The 20606-nt window shown below is 40.6% G+C and overlaps 2 protein-coding genes across 2 annotated transcripts in view; one reads left to right on the top strand and one right to left on the bottom strand.

The window, feature by feature from the left end:
• Window positions 1–8356, bottom strand: part of cep350 (centrosomal protein 350) — a 32878-nt gene extending 24522 nt beyond the window's left edge. Inside the window, 9 exon segments of the mRNA XM_018673317.2 lie at window positions 688–807; window positions 2311–2439; window positions 3278–3391; window positions 3549–4192; window positions 4886–5048; window positions 5156–5264; window positions 5440–5483; window positions 5635–5711; window positions 7995–8356. Of these exon segments, the coding sequence (XP_018528833.1) occupies window positions 688–807; window positions 2311–2439; window positions 3278–3391; window positions 3549–4192; window positions 4886–5048; window positions 5156–5264; window positions 5440–5483; window positions 5635–5698 (1387 nt within the window). The 5' untranslated portion in view covers window positions 5699–5711; window positions 7995–8356.
• Window positions 8357–9265: 909 nt separating this feature from the next.
• Window positions 9266–20606, top strand: part of LOC108881362 (voltage-dependent R-type calcium channel subunit alpha-1E) — a 95069-nt gene continuing 83728 nt past the window's right edge. Inside the window, 2 exon segments of the mRNA XM_051077268.1 lie at window positions 9266–9374; window positions 19949–20511. Coding sequence (XP_050933225.1) covers window positions 19982–20511 — 530 coding nt within the window. The 5' untranslated portion in view covers window positions 9266–9374; window positions 19949–19981.

Below are 20606 nucleotides of genomic sequence, written 5' to 3'. Positions count from 1 at the left end.
CCACGTCTAATTGTGCATCCAACCAGAACAGCCTGTCAATCTCTATTCCTTCCGGTCAGTGGTGCCCAGTACAGATGCAGCTAGCAAAGGCAGAGGTGGGTATAGATAGTGTGTGTAGAAAAGAGCAGCAGCCATAGACTCTTTATTTATTGATATTCCTTTGGCTGGCACTGTTATCAGTCTTGCTGTCTAAAGGAAAAAAATCCTTAGGATCATTTATTTTATAAAATCTTTCAATTACATTGAGAAAATCCTTAACAGTTAACAGCAACCAGTACAGAAATTTATGTTTAACGTTAAAGTTCAATACCAACATGGGAAAACAGATAAAACCAGGACACAAGATGTCTGAAAAAAAGGGGGGAGGGTGTAAAACCTAATTTACACCTCAGTGATTATGTCTCATCCTACACACCACTGGACATAAATAATGAAGAGGACATTTTGACATCAAGTGGAGATGTTTTGAGTTTCTTTAAGCCTAGCAGAAAGCTTATCACCTTTTCTGTCTGTGTCCCTTTTACTTTCTTTCTTTGTGACTGACACTCTGGTGTAAAAAAGTGCAAGACCACTGGACAAATGGTTACTGCAGAGATAAATGGGTTATAGGTAAGCTGAGGTGGCAGTTGGTATCATGGGTGCAGTGGCGTGTACATATGGGTAAGTGCTTAGATCTCCAGGTCTCACCTGTTCTGCTCAGTCCGTCAGCTGGATGGGATGTCTGCTCCTCCCTGGGCAGCCTGGGACCTGGACCCAGTACCATCTTTACCAGCTTCTGGCCGTCCCGCCACGATGCAGGGCTTATCACTGCAAAGAAACAGTTAATTAATACAGCTGATGTTGTCAGTGAGGAGCATTTGTAGTGCCAATTTAAATGGTCAGTTGAGTCAAAGTAATATGAAAAAGAACAAGACGCCCTGACTCTGTTTACTTTTTCAAGTTACTGAAGTTGCTGTGCATATTTTCCTCCTTGCCCCTAGTAACAATCTGGCAGATACATTTACATGTCTTCCACACAGCTTTCCTGTCAATCTCTGTTTCTCTGGTTTATGCTACCATCCCAGTACAAGGAGTGTGAGAATTTTATTTGTGGTACCCAGAGTACTGGAAAATAATTACATTTCAAAAACAGCAATTCTTCTTTTCTTGAAATAATTTATAGAGCACCTTCTGCCACGACTGTATTATACTGAAGAGCAGTTCCTGGTAACGAAGCTGTACATTCACTAACCAAGCAGCTGTTTGTACTGGGTGGATGAGCCAACTGAACCTGGCCACAGATTTCAGAGGGCTATTTATAGTACTGTGCCAGCATGAAACAGAGGCCAGCCAGATTTGAGAGGCAACACAAAAGTTGGAAAAACACTATGGACAGAGTGAAACAGAGCTAGAGCGCAGGAGATCGAATTTTCAGGATATCTAGATTTTATCTCCTTTGTACTGTAAATTTCAACAGCTTTTGCATTGAGGGTGAATCATTCACTGGAATGACCATGTCATACCAACATCGTTATATAGCAAACAAATATCTTTTGTTTGTGGTCCAGGTCTACAGAGACAGGAAGGTCAAGATAGCTACAAATCATGTTTACACGTGTCCCTTTGGAAGAATCTTTGTGAATGGGCAGAGGGGTGTTTACTCAGCTGTCAGAGGTATGCTCTGCCCAGGTTACCACAGTATGTGGCTGTGAGTCCTCTGCGTGGGTGTCTTGCTGATCACAAACTGCATGTCATACATACTGGACATTTCATCAGGGATTAGTGTCTTAACAGATCCTCAAAAGCCAGCAATGGCTCTAGTTCATGTACTGGAACACACACAGGCCTGGTATGGGAGAACTGAGTACATGGAAAGAACACACCAAATAGTGTAGCCCCAACACTGACCTTTGCTGCCTGTTTGAGGCATTTGGATTAAATTCATAGTATGTGAACATAGTTAGCAAATTATGAAACTGTTTATACACTCATTGTGTATATATTCACCAAAAGACTAAGAGCATGTGTGGAGGGTAAAATCACACCAAATTATATATTCTATAGTCAATGTATAAATGAAGGTAGATGATTAATATAGAATAAAGCTGACTTATTGAAAGGGCACAGACATTATAGCAACAAGCCAGCTGAGAAAAACCTCATAATCATAGAGATGGTCAAGCCTCTGAGGTTCTTGGTTTTGGAGAGTGTTCTCTGACCCGTCATGAAATCCTGCCAGACTGTTCCACATGCTTAGCTTTCCTACTGCCACTAATTAAAAATAGATCAGAGGGCGGGCTGGCCCTCACACATAAAAGAGGATTATTATACCTGGTTTTGCATTTAGGTCAGACACAGGGGCAGCTCTGTGGACTTTCCTGACTGGTTTGGGAGGTCTCCTCTCTTTGGACCTGTCTGCCCTCTGTTCCCTCTGCTGCTGATGTCTGGATCTGGTGCTCTCTGTGCAAAGAAAAAGGATACATGCAGAGAATAAGCCACAAAGCAACACAAGCTGTAAAAAGCTCTTACTCAAAGTAAGAGATGTCAGTTGAAAATCAAAGTCCTGCGCACCAGTATAATATAAACAAGCCTATGGCCATAGATCGTGTTTATACAAAATCTTTATAGAAAATAGACGACATAATATGGAGGGGATGACAATAAGTTATATCTCTTCAAGATCACCAGCCCCGCCATTGTAACCACTGGCCTGGGAACATTACTTTTAATTTGGCAAGTAACAGTAAAAAATTGATACTCTTAAGAAAATGAAATGATCCCATACAAAAGTAATTTATTTAACTCTGTATTACTTTATTTGGCTATTTACTGTGACACCTGGCTAGCAAAACAACACTGTTGTCTCTATACTCAACCTACTTGTGTCTGTGTATGTCAGTAATGACCAGCATATTTGGCAAAAGACCAGAATATTAGCTGGATCATGCACCAGTCCACACTGTATATAATTTATTTTGAGCAGTCCAACCAAATGGATTTCCCCTTATCCAAAGATTTTCCTTGTAGATGGAGGTCAGAATACCAGAATGGTTCATTCAGGTGCAATCATTAACTTCTAAATTCAATGCAGTCTGTCCAGACAACTCTAGACTCAATGCCACAGGGTATTGTAACCTAGATGGAAGCCCAGGAAAGGACTCAAGCATGTCCAAGATCACCAATTACTACCATTTTCCTCTTATAATGTAGTTTAGAATCACTGTTCCACGTCCAGGTTAGACAGTTCTACAAGGGAAGGAATTACAGCAATGAGGAAAAAAATGTGTTCTGTGCATACCAGCAAACTGCCGTGACAGGTCTCTGTATATTTCTCTGCTGAGGTTATGAAACTCCTCCTCCTTCCACACTTTCCCGTCAGGTGTCCGGATCTTTGTCTCAGTACTGTTGAAACCTAAGAATAAAAGGATTGAATATTCAAGCTGCATCCTGTTTCCTACTAAACAGCACAAACCTGTATTCCCAAAAACACTTATTTATCATCTTGCTTATCATCATTTCAAACACATGTGATGGTTTAAAATGTGGGACAAATCTCACAGTTCAGATACCTTTGTAAATAGGTGCAGGTGGCGCAGCTGCTACTTTCCGTATTTTGGCTGTGGGCATGTTGCTGGTACCAGTGTTGTTACTCTCCACAGCTGTCATAATGGGCTGTTCCAGAAAACCAAGCAGCTTCTCTCTCTCTGCAGCCTCCTCCAGATGTTGTCTCTGCCTTCGAATTCGCTCTTTGAGCTTCTCCAGTTTATCATCAGGCTGGTGACGCCTTAGGTTCTCCAAGCGCTGGGAAGCTGAGCCAGGGCTAGTGGAGGGAGTGCTCTCCCCTCGGCGTGTGGGGCCTAGGGCTGGAGCTAGACATGGGCTTGACTCTCTGCCATCCATGTCAAGTTGTGCTTTGGGAGTGCTTCCCTCCTCAGCTCCCTCCCTTGCAGGGGTTCCTGTGAGATGTGACTGGTTTCCAATAGTCCTCAGGGTGTCCAGGGCCGGCTGGTCATTGAGGTAGCGGACCTCGGTGCTCCCCAGAGCAGAGGAGTGTGTGCTGTCCAGGTCCCTGTCCGTCTGCTTGTCCCTGGTGTCCCTCTGGTACACCAGCTGGCTTAGCAGAGGATCTGAGGATGGGTATGAAGACCCTGGCACTGAGTGCAGGCTGTAGGACTCCAGCTGAGAGGATGGATGTGGTGGAGGGGTGGCCTCTCTGGACACAAACCAGATTACATGGGATCAGGAGGAGGATCAAGATTTACTCTTAATTTACAGAGGAACACATTTATGGATGGTCAAATGGTATAGAAGCAAAATATTCAACATGTTCACATTTTAAATCCAGTAACTGTGTTACACTGAGTGACAAAACTGGAGAGAACACTAGAGCCTTGAGCTACTGAAGTACTATTCAGCTACAAGCAATTCAGAGATGTCAAGAACATACGGGTTCTGAGTAGAGGTCTTGAACATCAAAGAGCACTGGGGACTGACTGTTATTTAGGTGACATTTAGGTGAAAGAGCTCATCTGATGCATCATGTTAAACAAGGAACTGATGCCATAACTACAATGAAAATATCACAGGCCAGGTGGGCAATAAACACTGTCTTATTCAGCTGTCACTCTACAGAACACACACACACACACGAATACCACAATGACAAGACTAGTATCATTTTCACTTCATTTAAAATAGTAATATGAATTACATTGTTTTGGTGTGTTGTTCAACAAGGGCTTTGTATTTTTTATGTAACATATGGATAAAGAGAATACTGCCACTGCTATTTGGTCATTGACCACAGATATCCAGCCCTGGATATGACCGCCTCCTCATATCCAAATACAGTTATCTACCCAGAGAGCAGATGTGTCATGAATGCAATTTAGTGCAGTATCTGTACCTGTACGAAGCCAGTGGTTCCCTGAACTCCACACTATTCCTGCAGATATTGCTATCCTGGGTAGTATTTCTCAGTGGGCTGCGTGAGCTGCTCTTTTCTGGACTCTGCTGACTATACCCTTTGCGCTTCGAAGACCCTTGATTGTCATCAGCTTGTTGCCAATCTGACGATAGAGAGGGGAATATAAAAACAGCTGCAGATATAACACAGAATTTAACGAAACATAATTCCATTTTGCAAAAGACAGCTTTACATTTTGGAATAACTCACCTCTGCAGCGCACAGTCCTGGACACCTTATCCTTGGGGGGGTCCATCACTGAGTCCAGGAGAACCCCTGTCCCTGGAACTGCCTCTAGACGGTTTTCTATATGCCGCAACTAGGCAGAGAAAATACTCATCAGACTCCTTAGGTTATGTGAGCATGAAAAGGAGTCGGAGTCATCGTGATTACAAATTGCAGACCGTATTTTATCACTACTATGAACTGGCAATTCTTTCTGAAAGGCTGACAAACAAGGCCATCAGCACAAGACTGTTGGGTGTACTACTTACAGCAGCTTTGGACTGAGCCAAACTTTTCCATGCAGTTCTTAGCTCTGACAAAAAGGAAGAGAAAAAAACCATTACAACATGCGAGAGAAAACCTCTTGCTAGGTAAAGAACCCAAGTATTTCAAATAAAATGAGAACACACACCAACTGAGAATAAGCACTGCTACAACTGAACTGCAATTTTTTTTAAACACACCTGTGCCAATATTGTGATCGGTAAGCTGCTGAGCAGACACCTCAGTCCTCCTGCTGCTCCTCATCTCTCCCAGTCACCTGAAGCCAAGATTAGACAGGCAAATGATGGAAACAAATGCTGAGTGAAAGTCATAAAAATGATATATTCTTGTACTACTGTACACTGTATACCACGTACACTACAGACAAAGGCAGTGGCATCTCAGCAATAAGTCAGATAAGACCAAAAATGTTAAGTGAATCCAAAACAAGGAACAACAAACAGAAATAAAAAGTATTAAGTGTTGTAAATCAAGAAATTGACTTGAACAGAAACACATCTTAAAGACAATAAACAAATTGATAAGCTTCAATTCATGCCAAGCATGTGAACAAATTAAAATACACAATGGTACCTAAAGAACCTAGTTAATTCCTTGTATAACATCTGTCACTGTTATGACAGCCTGTTGGCAGCAGATTAATGTCACCCTGCCATTTAAAACAGGTTCTACAGCAGCACATTCTTTAAAAGATTTCCACGAAACAAGGTAAGCAGAACTAAAGTGTGCCACGTGTCAATCATGTGATGTTTACTTTAAACACCTGTAAAGCCAGAAAACGGAAGTCTGGTCCTACGTAGATATTATTCTCATCAAGTAAATTACAAAATTATGTTCAACAGTTATGTCCTTATTAGGGAACACTCTTCCTGAAACAACAACACTGTGTCAATTTGTTGACAACTTTGCCACTTTATTAGTTATAGCATGGATTTGTAAGTAACTCTAGCCTAGCTCAACATGGATGTTCTCATATTCAACACTCCTTGAGTCATAAGTAGTTCTTCAGAAGTCAAACATCTTACTCATAACAATCACGTGACATAACCTTGAGGCAATCGCGTCAGGCTGAGAGAGCACACAGGAAGAAAACTAATGTTTAAGTATAATCGGAATTTCTTTGCAACAGCCCTCTCTATTACAATATGGCCATGTAGCGATGGTTATATGCTCTAATCAACAATGCAGACAGCGCGGATTTAACTGTGTTTACTTACAGGCTGTTGTTTATAACAGACAGCAGCCTGTCTCTTTCCTGTTATTTGAATCCAGATGGGTCTGAATCCCGTTGTGACTTGAACTGAAAAGTGCACACGCCAGCATTATACGAGACTCCTCTGTTCAAAGCTAATTCTACGTTACTAAATGGCGTTTGAGACAAATTTCCTGCCGCTGTTACTCAGCAGTCTTGATTCAGTACTGTAGAACTCTGTAACACCAGTGCTGTGTTGCTGTCACAGTGAACCCACCCAGTTCAAGCATTTAGTCTTCATAAAGTTTAATAATTAAAAATTTTGATAATTCAAAATCGTCGCGTAGGTGGCGAACCCATCAGCGACTTATCAGGTGAAGAAAACACGATGTCGGGCGCGCGTTAAGTGACAAAAAACATTTTTACCGATGGAGTGCGGATGATTTCCATTACTGCAAATACAACCCGTGTGAAATCCAAGATGGCACATAATTTCCTCTTAAGTCGCCGGCTGCAGCGCTACTCAGCGGCAATTGCTCGGTGCTGCCACTTATGAGTGGACACTACATTACAAAAACACTCATGTGGGAACATCGACTGTTGCATTATAGCCTCCGACCACCGAAGTCACCACTACTCAAAAGTCTGCTGAACACCACCAGCAAGCCGGGCGATGAAGAAACAATGTTCCATCTTTGACTTTACATTGGTTGGATTGACTTTAACCTTAACTTTGTCGTAGTATGTCGTGTTTGTTAACTTCACCGTGTTGCCCCCGGATAGATCACTGAAAAGTTAAACTTCCATCAGTGACTTAATATTTTTGACATTATTTTGAAATACACCAATAGCCTAAAAAAAGATGGGCTCGCACTAATGGTACACCGGGACCTGTACAAGGACTCTTCTATCGTTGGCATTGCTATTACTGAATGAATTACATTACAACAACACCTCACGAAACAGCAAGTAATGGCCACCTAGGTTTCCACGTCAAATAGAAATGACCTGTGTTGTGGGCTACGACTGGAAACATTCTGTCCAGGAAATACTCACAACACAATCCATCGTTAATCTACTTTAGGGTGTGAACTAAGTACCAGCGTATTACTGTCTTTCAAAAACTTAATATCATTTAAACAACCTCAACATTTTAGCAACCATGTCGGATTTTCTAATGCAATCGTTGTACATTCAAAGATCATGTACCCAGTTAATTCGAATATCTGACTTCAACATGACTTATTTCGAAATGTCTTCGGTCCAGGGAATAGTCGGAGCCGCCAACTCGAAGCAGAGTTTATGTTAACTTAGCTAAACACCGCCTTGAAGGGACATAACACGTACCTTAAGTGAAATGATCCGAGGTGTCTAGATGTCCACATTCATGCTCACGTCCTCATGATAAGACGACCCTAACTTCTCAGACTTCAGTTTCGTTCAGCTGTCTGTTTGCTAACGTTAGCGTTAGCCAGCTAACGTTAGCAAACCAATGTTAGCTCGCAGTTGTGCCAACTAAGCTAGCAACTTTTTCTAGCGACATGCACCCATTGTTGTCGTCTCGGCGATGGTCCGAGCAACCAAATATCCAGGTCAGCTGTGAGATTCCAAGAAAGAAATGCCGCTACCCGCGTCTGTGATCGCCTTTCCCGGGTTACTATGTTGATGTTTCTCAACGGTGAAACTGGAGTATCCAAGACGGTGGGTAACTGAGAGACCGAAATATCGCGAGAGTTGTACCACGTCAAACGTTGGGAAAGCCCCACCCCCGTACTCAAACGCACACCATAGACTGTCACGTGATACACACTCAAAATAATTTATTATTAGTAGTAGTAGTATTATTAATATTATTATTATACATTTAATTCGTTTTTTGATCATGATATGAAATGATATTACATTACTTACATCAACGTTCAAATGTCAGTGGCTGGAGCAGACAACACAGTTTACGTGCGTTTACTGACACCCAGCGGTCCGGGTGCGTATCACACGCAGAGACACACGTTGATCATAGACGCACACACACAACCACGCTGTGCTGCATCGCATCACTCACATTAATAACATTACCTTTGCCTACTAACTCCGAACCCAGTTAATTTAAGTTATTTTTCATCACCAGACACTGATTGTTCTTTTTTTACTTGACTGATTTTTGTTGTGGGTCGAGTTAGGATTCTCTTTTATAGGTCCCTATGGTAACAAATAGAAGTGCATGTGTTCATGGATCATATAAATGAATGCAGCTGTATGACATGAGGAGATTGAGGTTTCCAGGTTATGGCTGCTTGTTTGACCATGCGGAAGGCAACAAGTGGGTTACCTGTATACTGCACTGCTCATGAGTGCAGGTTTTAGCTCCATATTTACACACGCGGGACTAAACAAATAGTTACGCGAGATTCAATCATGATGTCACACAGCAGCAGCTTTTACTGCCATTGTATTTCTTAGGTGTTTTCAATAAAAGGTGGTGTTAACTGGCAACTGCTTCAATTGCCCCGATTCCCTCTGGGTAATAACCTGGCACACTCCGCGCTCTCTCTCTCTCTCTCTCTCTCTCTCTCTCTCTCTCTCTCTCTCTCTCTCTCTCTCTCTCTCTCTCTCTCTCTCTCCCAGTGCTGGCAGGGGGATAGTACGGCGGACGTGGTCGAGTCTGCTGCCACATTTTCATTTTCTGTGGAAAGGTGATCGAAATGGAAAGGAACTCTCTCTTTTTAGGTAAGGAATCCCACATCATGCGTATTTTCAAACAGGTGTTAGTTTAAAAGGAAAAAAAAAAAAAAAACACTCATCAGTTTCTCGATTGTATTGATCTTAATCGCTTATCCGACAGCTGAAGCCTTTTGGCAGAGGTTATGTTTGTGTGCCACCCAGAGGAACAGGGTGCAGAAAGCCAGAATGAGGAGTCTTCTTTCAGCCTTCCTTGATAATGCTGATCAATGAGACAGACAAGTGCAGGGTTGTGAGGCTTTTGTGTGACTTGGAACATAACATCCTGCAGCTTTACTGATTTAGAAACACATTTTTAATGTTACAATTCTCAATTTGTATGTTACTTTTTACTCTGTTTGGGAGACTGTGGTGGGCAGATGTATGTTTCCTCTCCTAAATGTTTGGTTCTGGCAGGAGGTTGTATTTCAAGTCCACTCACCTTAGCTTGTTGCATACTCAGTTAGCCTACAAAAACAGGACCAAATTAGCAATGTACCACGACTAGGACAGAGCACCAATCTCTCACTCTCTCTGCTTTGGCTTTTACCAGTGCAACAAAATGAGAGGACAGGAGAGTGAGTCATTAGAGTCTTACTGGTACAAGAAGATCCAAATCTTCATATTCATGTGAGTGTTGCAGAGTGAGTGGCAGAGCAGGTGTCTGTGTATAAGGGCCACATGGAGGCAGGCTTGAATTAGGTTCTTCTAATTACTAAATGGGCTTAGACCAGATAATGATAAAAAATTCCAAGTGTTGGAGGAGGAAATCTCCCCCTGTTCAGTCTCAGATGTTGGGGGAAGGCATGGTCATTACCTTAGGGAGGGTGGAATTAATTAAGATGAGAAAATCAAGACTACATTTGCTGCAGTGAATAGAAAGGAAGTGTGTGTCTGACAAGTTATCGATGGGGTTTTAGATACTGAAATGTCAGGGTTTGCTTGTATCATCTGTCGATGAACTTGGCTGTTTATCTCTGCTCTTGTATTTCGATGAACTGGGATATTAACAAGTGGACTTTATGTGTTTGTTTTGTTATCTTGAAAAATGAACCCGCGCTAAGTCCTGTAGTGATGCATTTAGATAACTAATCCATCAGAACCAGCACAACAGCTTGATTTCTCAAGTCATGGGAGTTTGACAATAAAGGAAGAGGCAGTTTGAACAATCAGTGTCTGTGTTATAGATGACAGGATGCTGGAGGCAAACACTGTGTTGCCAGTCGACTTCATCACTTTACATCTCTCCTTTTCCTGAAGTGGAGGCTTAAAATTGCTGTCCCGCAATCGCCCACAATATCCAGTTACTGTTCCGTGGGTGCTCAGCTTTGTGCTAAAATGGATCAAATTACCGTTTTGTTTTGCATAAGGGCAAATGGACCATTGCTTGGATCAATCCTTGCTTCTCTGGAGTGTCTTGCTAATTATTTCTTCGCATTAACACTTGTCACTTACCACCCCCAATCTAGTTTGGCTATATTTTCCTGTGGTTGTCTTTTGTTAATCTTTTCTTGTCAAGTGCTCTGATTGTCCTGGTTGAATAACACCACTCTCCTTGGAAGGGGTGTAAATTGGTTTTCATGGTGTATAAATTACTGCTTCTGCTCAGCACAAAGCTGAACCTGGCTGACTGAGCCTCTTGAACCGATTCTTATGGAAAACAAGCTGTGTGCTTGCTAGACCACCTACCACAGTTACAGTCAGATACAGAATATTTCTGATTCATCGTGTACAAAGATGATCAATCGCATCTTTTCTAGCCTCTCATGCTGTCAGTCTTTATTTTAAAATCTTGGCATGGGAACATCCACACTCTAATGCACCAAAGGGAAACAAATCTTTAAGGGAATTAATAACATCAGAGCCTAGAGTCCTTCAGTATAAAATGCCTGATATGCAATCAGTGGTTGAAGTGGAACCTTAGTGACTGATAAAAAAAAGAAGTGCTTAGAAATTAGACACATACTGTCAAACTCTACCTACAGACTGTCACTGGTTTAAAGAGATCTGTAACCAGTTAGTTTGTTCAGACCTTGATGCATTTTTGTTTTCACCTATCAGCTTTTAGATGTTGATTCTGTATCTTAACAAAGTCAGATAGTTTTTCTATTTGAAATGACCAGATCTGAGTCAGACAGTACGAACAAAAGCATTTATTTCATGTACTCTTTTTTGCCAATCACTCGCTGCTGTTAGAACAAGTGAGCAGGCCTTACTCTAAGGTCTTGCTCAATGCTACTTTGACAGACAGACTTCATGGCTGTAGCTGGGCTATTAAGCTGTCCAGTTTTGTGTTGGTTGTGCCAACCACTCATACTTTTTGTACTGTTCTTCAGCTTATCTGTGCTCCGTTGATGTTGTTCGTCACCCAGGATTAAATAATGCAGCTGAATCTTAGGCGATCACAAAGTAGCACCGACAACAATCTGCCCATTTGTACAAGTTAAGAAGTCAAGCAAATTGAATTCTTCTAAATGAATTCAATTATGCACTTGTGTCAAAGGACAATGGCAAAGGAAAGCAGACTCCTCCATTATGGACATTAAGAGGACAGGCTAATCATCTACTACAGAACATCGGGAAAAGTTAAACCTTTCTGTTGTATCCTGTTCAGCAGAGAGGAATGTACGTTTCAGGCAATAAATCTGTGTACAAGTTAAGATTTCATTATAGTGATTTCATTTCATCACACTGGGCACGGTGCTGTAGTGGCTTCCTGTTGAGCCTGACAGAGGATCTGACTAATGAAGGCAACAGATAATTGAAAGCTGCTGTTTTTCACAGTTAGCTGAGCAACAACCAAGATTTATGTAGGTATACATATATATCTACTAAAATATATTATCTATAAAAAATAAAATATCTTTTATTATTATATCAGGGAAGGTAAAACCAGTGTTCATCCATTTATATTTTTAGTATAGAATGGGTCCATGATTCCCCCCTGCCTTCTGGATAAATTTGGATAAAATGGAAATGTCAGTGGCTTTATTTAATTTTTTTCCCCCGATGTAAACTGAGTGCAGAGCAATAATGTGTATGTGCAAGAGATTCTTCCTAATATCATACATGTAAGAATGGAATACTTTAATGTAATTGTACAGACATTATGTACAAAAAGCCTTTTTTTTTTTTTTTTACGATTTCATGCTCTTCCACAGAATTCAATTACTTCTGAGGTATGATCCTATTAAATTTAGTTATTTGTTATTTATATCAATATATTATTCAATTTACCCTGCACAGAACTGAGATTGTCTTTTCAAATAAGAATCATAAAAGCAACAAAAATCTAATCAATCCAAATGTGCAGTGAAGCATGTTTTTATACACAGCACCTGCTTATGTTGCAATAATCTCTTAAACATGGGCACATGTGCACCAGGTGTAGTGTGTAAATACTGTAGTGTAGCACAGTTTATATATGAGTCATGTGTCTTGTCATTATAGTGAATGGTAGATACAGTATGTGTGGCATGTCTCACACCGCAAATTAATGCAAAGACACCTGATACACTCCTGTTTCTGATTCCAATCTCCACTGACATCATTACATTTATAAACAACTTGACAGAGTCAAGAGAAAAGAAAGGCAAACTCTGGAAACTGAGATAATGGTTTCAGAGATTAATGCCTGAGGGTGTTGCTTAGCATAAAGCTCTACTGTGCAATTTCATGGACCTCAGGCTGAAGTCAGATGTCTTCCCTGGCCTCACCAAACATCTAAACATCATGACATATGTATAGTACATTTTCACCTCCTTGTTCCATCAAAGCACTGGAAAAAAGTCTAATATTTCTACCCCGACTTCAAGGCCTAAACAACAACAAACTCCTGGAATGATTTGTTCTTTTTTGATGGTGGCCTTACGCTGCTTTGTACAGGGTACAAAATATTTCCACTTCTGTCATTTTGTTTTATTACTTGTACACATCTACATTCTCAAATAAGTTTCTAAGGTATCAAATTACAGTGTCTTAAAATCAGGAGGAAATTCTTCATATGACAGATCCTCACTTTCTAGCCCTTTCCCATGAGGCTACTTCATCTTCCAATGACTGGACTACAGCAGTGTGGTGATCCTATTAGCAGTGTTGATCATTACTGATCTGACATGTCTGTGGTGTTGTGTAATGGTCCCTCCTGGAAGGTCATCGCAGCAGTAGGGTCCCTTTGAGAAACGTCTTTTCATCATCTGAAGTTTACATGTCACACCTGGCTGCAGTTAAAGAAAACCCAGACCGTCTCATGAATTACTGAAGAAAATTAGCACAAAGCAGAAAAATGAAGAGTCAGTTAAGACTCAAGAGTGTGAATGAATGAATTCAAAATTATACCATATTGTTTGATAATGTTCCTTATTAGATCCACTCAGTATACATGTCCACAACACAGCAAAATGTGAGAGATGACAGTAAGAAATAAACTCAGTAGCAGAGTTACTCTGTGTTTACTGACAAATGTCTGTCACCCAACTGATTGAGCCATTCAAACTGAGGCTGTTCAGTGTCTATAGCACAACAGTAACATAATGATAATATGAAACTTTAATGAACCCTGCAGAGAGACTGGGTTGTTATTGATAGATATCATAGTAGCAGGATACAGCAAAGAATTGTGGAATAAAAATAAATTGGAATAAATGAATACAAAGTAAAGTACAGCACAACAATGAAAAATGTGGAAATATGTGTGTGGGGTGTGTTCAGGACATGCAAAATGATAGCAAACATACAAAATGACACAAAATAAAAAGGAAATGGAAATAAAAAGGAAACCAAAGCATGAAATAAAAAAGTGAAATCTGAATGTATCTATATATTCTGTATATATACATGTGTACATTTGATTAAAAAAGTATGTCAATGAGTATTTACTTTCGTAAATACTCATCGGGATAAGGAGAGGAGAAGAGGACCATAGCCAAATGTTATTGTGTTTGATTGTTGGAGGATAATTAAGATAAGACATAATTTATTGCATTTATTGTATCACACTATATACACTTGTATATGTGCTACTTCTGTTTGCCCACTCAAATACTCCACAGTGTGTAACATAAAGTTGTAAATTTTATATGCAGATGTTGGCACTGCCTAATGCACTCTGTATAATGCAGACCAGTAATATGCAGTGCAGTGAGTCAGTGCTCAAATTTAGAGGCTAGCTGTGCTACAGAAAATTAGACTTCTTATTGAGAGGATATTAATACATTCATATACTGCTTGTTTCCGGCTACTACAGTATTTATAAGGTCAGTGTTCCTTATTCTTGACTGGTCTTCATTATCCTGTTTGTACAAGGCAAACAGAGCTATAAGATAAGCAGCATGGTGTAACAAGCTGATAAAAAAATAAACAATAGTGCTGGCAAAAATGACTGAAGAAATACTAAAATATAGTTGAGTCATATGTGTGCATGGTGCTGCCTGTTTCCACTGCTTTGTGATTATAACTCCTAAAGGTCTTGGTGAGTTGATGAAAACCCCTCTTTATAAGATGTGTTTTAACTTACCATATTCTGCCTGTGTGGTGAAGGAGCACATTTACAATAACACAATCATTTTAACCATTATCAAGCCTGTTCCAATGAAATGTATTTTAGTGATTTCACCATTTGCACCCAAAAAGCTGTCCTCAAACTTTCTTAACAATCTCCTGCAGCAAACAAGATGGTTATTTTCAGCTGGCTGAAAGTCTTTACGGCTGATTTCCTGTTCAAACACATCGCCCATTAGAGTAGGTTCAGGTGACATAACACTTCCTGACACGCGTTTGGCCACTCACCAGGCTGACATCCAGGTTGAGGGAAGGATGGGGTGAAATATAACGTGTAATCAGGCAGTCGTGTGGGCTGTTGGTGGGGAGTGGGGGTGGGGGGTGGAGCAGCAGGTGTGGGAAGGCTCCTCGCCTGTCTGAACCTCTCCTTCACTCCTCATTAGTAAACCTTGCAGATATCTGGCCGTCCAACAGAGAGCATTAAAACAATTCAGCCCTCCTACTATTGTGATTCAGTTTTTGTCAAGACTCACCTTCTTTCAGCTTCTTTTAACCTGGCCATAAGTGACTGAGACGTCACCACACAGCTTTGAGTGACTCATTAGATGTTTGTGATTTGAGGTAATGGCAGTCTGAAAGCTCAGTGACTGAGGATAATCAACAACCAACCTCTTAAGAGCTAATTGGGAGAATCAAACCACTTCTTGGCTGTGTATTTATTATTATTGTGAAGAGGCAGGCGGCTGTGGTTTGATGTTTTAGTCTGTGCATTGCAGCGTGGGTGTTTTTTTACAGCTTTGTGGTTGAGGTTTGTTGTTGGCCTGGTAGTATGGCTCAGTAATAATGGACCTAATAATGAGCGAATGGAATTAGACAAAAAAGTTTCACAAAATGTAAACCTGTATCTTTGTCTGATGGCATAAGCAGTGATAATGATGTTTCCCCTTGTTTCCAGTCTTTGTGCCAAGCGAAGGTAACAGGCTGCTGGCTCTAGCATTGTATTTACCATACAGATAAGACAGTGGTATCAGTCTTCTCATCTAACGCTCAGTAAGAGCGAATAAGTGTATTCCTTTAAATGTGACCCAAACTGAATATTGACTGTAAAGACAAAAGTCATCACATTAAGAGCATTAGTGTCACTGTACTGATTTCAATGGCAGATGGTAGGTGACCATAAACAAGAGTGCCTCAATACTGAATACACTGTAGGTTACATATGGTATGGTCAGATAAACACAGTCTAAATGGTGTTCACATAAACACACTATGGATGAGCAAACCACGCTCCTTGTTTGCTGATAAGAACTGGACTAACTTAAACAGTAAACTAGTGGTAGTATAAAATCAGCGTTTACTGCCATATATGCTTTCTTGCCAACATCAGTGTCTAAGTCTATTTTTGTAACTTTCATCTTCTGGAAGAGGGCTGTTAGTCCTTCAACCCTTTACTAACTATCAAAACACAAACCTCTTCCACCTCTCAATTGTTGAAAATAGGTTTTTGAGTTTAAATGTTTGGACCTATTTTATCTCTTGTGATCATGCATATAGCATCTTTCTGGGTCAATTTATTTTGTCCTTGTTGTATTTACTTTGCCATGTGGCTCATGCTCCCTGATCTAACTTATATCCCAGTATATCAGCTAATTGTGTTGGCATTCCCATGCAGCCAGTTTGAAAATGTAATTTGCAAAATGGATTTGAAAAGCATCGGATCAATTCAACTTCTCCTGCCATCTCTTAGACAGAGCTTTTCCTGCCAGCACCAACACAATGGGCAATTGTATGGACAAATCTATATGTTCATATCCATTTATTCCATTGGCCTTCTCTGAATGAGTGTCACTCTGTGCACATCATTTTGAACACTCGGTGAAGCTGGCGGAGAGGGCCGGACTTGGCAGCACCAGGGGGTTTCTGTCTCTGTTGGAGGTTCAGCTCTTATTCATTAAAGAGCCACAATTAAAGGCACTTCACCTATGGTCCCATTGCTCTCTGGGAACCAGTGCCACAGCGTTGTCATTATACATCATTAACTAACCCCCCAGAGAGAAATTTAAGGTGTCAGAGGTAATGGACGCAGTCACTCAGAAACTATAGAAACATCACTGATTGTTTGCATTAAAAAAAGCAACTGCAAAAGCTAATTTTCAGAGCTGATTTATAGTTTATGATTATTATTTCAATCAGTAAGGGCCCTAAAAATGCAGTAATTTGATTTTATTCCTCTTTTTCTTTCCCCAAAACTCAGCTGCCTCAGTAAATTTCTTTCCTCTGTATCAATTCCTTAATTCTTCAATTCATCAATTCCTCTGTGTTATGCATTTTAATAGAGATGTCAGAGAGATAGTCAGGAGTGGTATTCCTGCAGCAATGTGGCACTAATCTAAGTACTGAACACGTTACCTGTTGTACCTGTGCTGTCTCATTGTTTAAGTGTCTCTCGTTATGCATATGAGCAATGAAATTACCACAGAAAATAGCTGAGAAAAAGTCTTAAAGTTTTTTTTCCCCTGCAAGATTAGATTTGGAACTGAGAGCTTCTCTGGCAATGATGATGGATTTTGCTTAATATGTCTACTGATTATAATGTTTGACTGCACTGATAGAGAATCATAAATTTTGTGAGTAAATGCTTTTCTTTTTGAATTTTTCTCACTTGAACTTGCATTCATTCTTTTTTGGCCACTTCAGGGGCAGCACAACAAGCTGTAAATCCAACTTTGACATTTTGTCACCTGTTAAAGGTGTGGTGGTGAATGTAGCCTACTAGCTAACAGTGGCTTATTTACACATGCGGCTGACATTGGGGTTCATTTGTTTTGTTTTTGGTAACCTGACAAATGTAGGTCCAATACTCACTCTTTGTTTAGCTGTTTCTGTCTCCACCAACTCCTGAGAGAAATATCTGGCTCCTTAGCTGCTAACTAGCCCCCCTGCTAGCTGCTAACTTGGATAGCTGTTTAGTGCTGAGCTGCTAACTAGCACACAGTTGGTTTTTTAGAATTTTTTGCCTAAAACAATTAAATGAAATGAGCAGGCAAAATACAGTAAAGGTGCCAAATACAACAAGGTACATGGGAGATTTTGTTGTGGGACTTGGTAAATCACAGTTCAACTTCATAGTTCAACTGTCGCACCAGCAATGTTAACAGTTGGCTCACTTCCATTAGCTCTAATGAGTTGAGTCAGTCATCCTTGCCACAGGAAAAGATTAATGTTGATGATTAATTTGCAGTATTTATTTATTTATTTATCTATTTTGCAAGCTACATTTGCTCATTTGTTTCATTTGTTTTATCCTGGAAAAAAATGCCACTTTCTGCCTCATGAATTTAATAAATCAAATTGCACCAGATTTAATGGTGTCCTCCTAAAACAAAGTCCCCCCCAAAACAGTTTATTTTATCAGCTTTTATTCTGCTGCTTCTCACCCGGAGGCTTCTGGTTATTTCCGGGGATTCATCATATTCAGTACACCCAAGATATTAGCAAATCACTCATTCATTCCATTTGTGCAAAAAGTTTGATTTCTAGAGGTGTTGGTGGAGACCTCAAGGAGGTGCAGTGAAACCATCATCACCATCAACTCAAGTGTCTCTCTGATCATTAGTGCCTCATTCATAGCAGAGTGTCCACTTATTGACAGCAGTCTAATTAATGGCTCTTAGGGTGCTTATGCAGTCTGATGGATTTTTAAGAAGCAGAACAGCGTTCATCCTTTCATCTTATTTGCTCTGTAAAACCACATATCTTTCTTTTTTACCGCTTAATATTTTCTCTGCACAACTTAAGACTTTCACTCTCTGAGGGACTGTAAAAACAGGAATCTATTGTTCGGCGAACTAAAATGTTGAGGGCTTTATAAAGCTTGGGCAGGAGCAGCAGCAATAGAGGCTTTTGGAACATGTCAGGCAATGACATGTACTGTTCATATGTCTTGCTTATCACAAACCCGAAAACTAGTCCTCAGTGTCCCTACCAAATAAAATTGGAAGATGAGTTGACAAAATTACTCCTACTGTCGCTCTTCCCTCTTTCTAATTGCACCATTAAGCAAAGCACTGGCAGTATTATATGATTATTTGTGTTGAGGGCTGTGTAACAGCTGATCTAATCAGTTCTGAAGCTCAAGGGACTGGTCATATTTTAAACTGACTGAGGAGAATGAGATCGGGCCATTGGTGTACTGCCTCAGAGGGTTAGCTGAATAAATGCATAGTTACACAGAAGCTGACACTCTTCAGGTTTTTGACCGATGTAACTAAAATCTAACACCCAAGCAGAGACTGTTTGAGTGTCTGCATCTGTGAGTGGGAACGATGTACATTAGACTACATCAACTCCACACCATGGGGTGTTAATGCAGTGCTGCTATCTGCATCTGTATCTGTTAACCCAAACAAATCTATTTCTGAGTCTGTATACAGATTAGAGTGAGTGAGGGTTTATACTGTAAGTTATTAGAAATTAAACAGTGGCCTATACGCCCTCATTTTCCTGAGTCCTGTTGTTTTCTACTGCCATTTATACCCCTCAAGTTAAAATTTAGCTGGCCACAAAATATACAATATTACATTTGCCTCTCAATATTTTAACAATGCACCTAAATAATCAAAAAAAAAAAGCATTATTTTTAATTATGTAATTCATTGTGGTTATGGGCCATATTGCATGACTTGAATTGTTTTAACCAGAATTTGTGCAGATAATAGGAAGAGGCTGAGATGAAAGTGAAGGTGGCCTGAAGAGTTCATAGTGAAAAAAAAAAAAATCAGAAGCGATTTACAACAATCTCAAAATCTATTTTAGCCTTTTTGTATGCACTTTTGAGACAGTCCATAACTTTCAGCTCATCAGATATGTGTGTACGTATGTGTGTATGTGCTGTTACGTCTCCAGTTCAAATGCTGTTTGTATTTAAGCACATTATCTATTCCTATTCAGATTATTTATTAATAGTTATTTACATCCCTAGTCTGTACAGCCTCTATGAAAGTGAAAGACAAGTGAACTATTTTGTGAATATTTGATGTCAGTTAAGCTTTGTACATTAATATTAATTTTAATTTTTTCTGCAGCACTATGCTGAGATCCCGGTTGGCCTTCCCGCCATGCTGGAACTGGGCTCCTGTTCGGTCAGCTCTCAGTCTCTGACAGGGGACCATAATGCTTTGGGGCTACCTAGAGCCCCAGGAGGGCCAGATTGTCCAGTGGGTGGTCTGGGTATGGGGGCTATGTGTGACAGCAGCACCCCCAGGCACCATGTCCTCCACCCGTCCCCAGCGGACTGTGAGAGTTGGCAGAAGCACCGTGCAGGACTTGTCAGAGAGTCCAGCCTGTATTCTGAGTCCCACTCTCTCCTGGAGCCGCAAAGTCTCTCAACCAGCTACGACACCCTCTACCTCCCGCACATGTCAGTCCATGCTCCCCCTCTTCACCCAAGCCGCCTGGGCCTCTCTCTTGATGTGGCCTCAACTTTTGACATCGGAGGGGGGATGCTGGGGGTGGATGGAGATTTGGTGGTCAGCCCCAATGTGATCAAGAGACGTCGGGGAGGCCTGATCGAGCAGAGGGACATTGTCAAAGCGCACCAGGCTCATAAGATACACAGCACACCACAGGCACGACGCAAGGAGTGGGAGTGAGTATGATGCTAATATAAATAAGAACCCTGGCTTGTGCTCTCTTTCTTTTACCCTCTTAATTACCAGGGCTTTATCCTAAATATACTCTACA

Source organism: Lates calcarifer, linkage group LG17 (genome assembly GCF_001640805.2).
Source record: "Lates calcarifer isolate ASB-BC8 linkage group LG17, TLL_Latcal_v3, whole genome shotgun sequence".
In the NCBI taxonomy this organism is placed as follows: domain Eukaryota; kingdom Metazoa; phylum Chordata; class Actinopteri; family Centropomidae; genus Lates; species Lates calcarifer.
The sequence above is the reverse complement of the archived record's forward strand: the minus strand, read 5'-3'. Positions and strand labels throughout refer to the sequence as shown.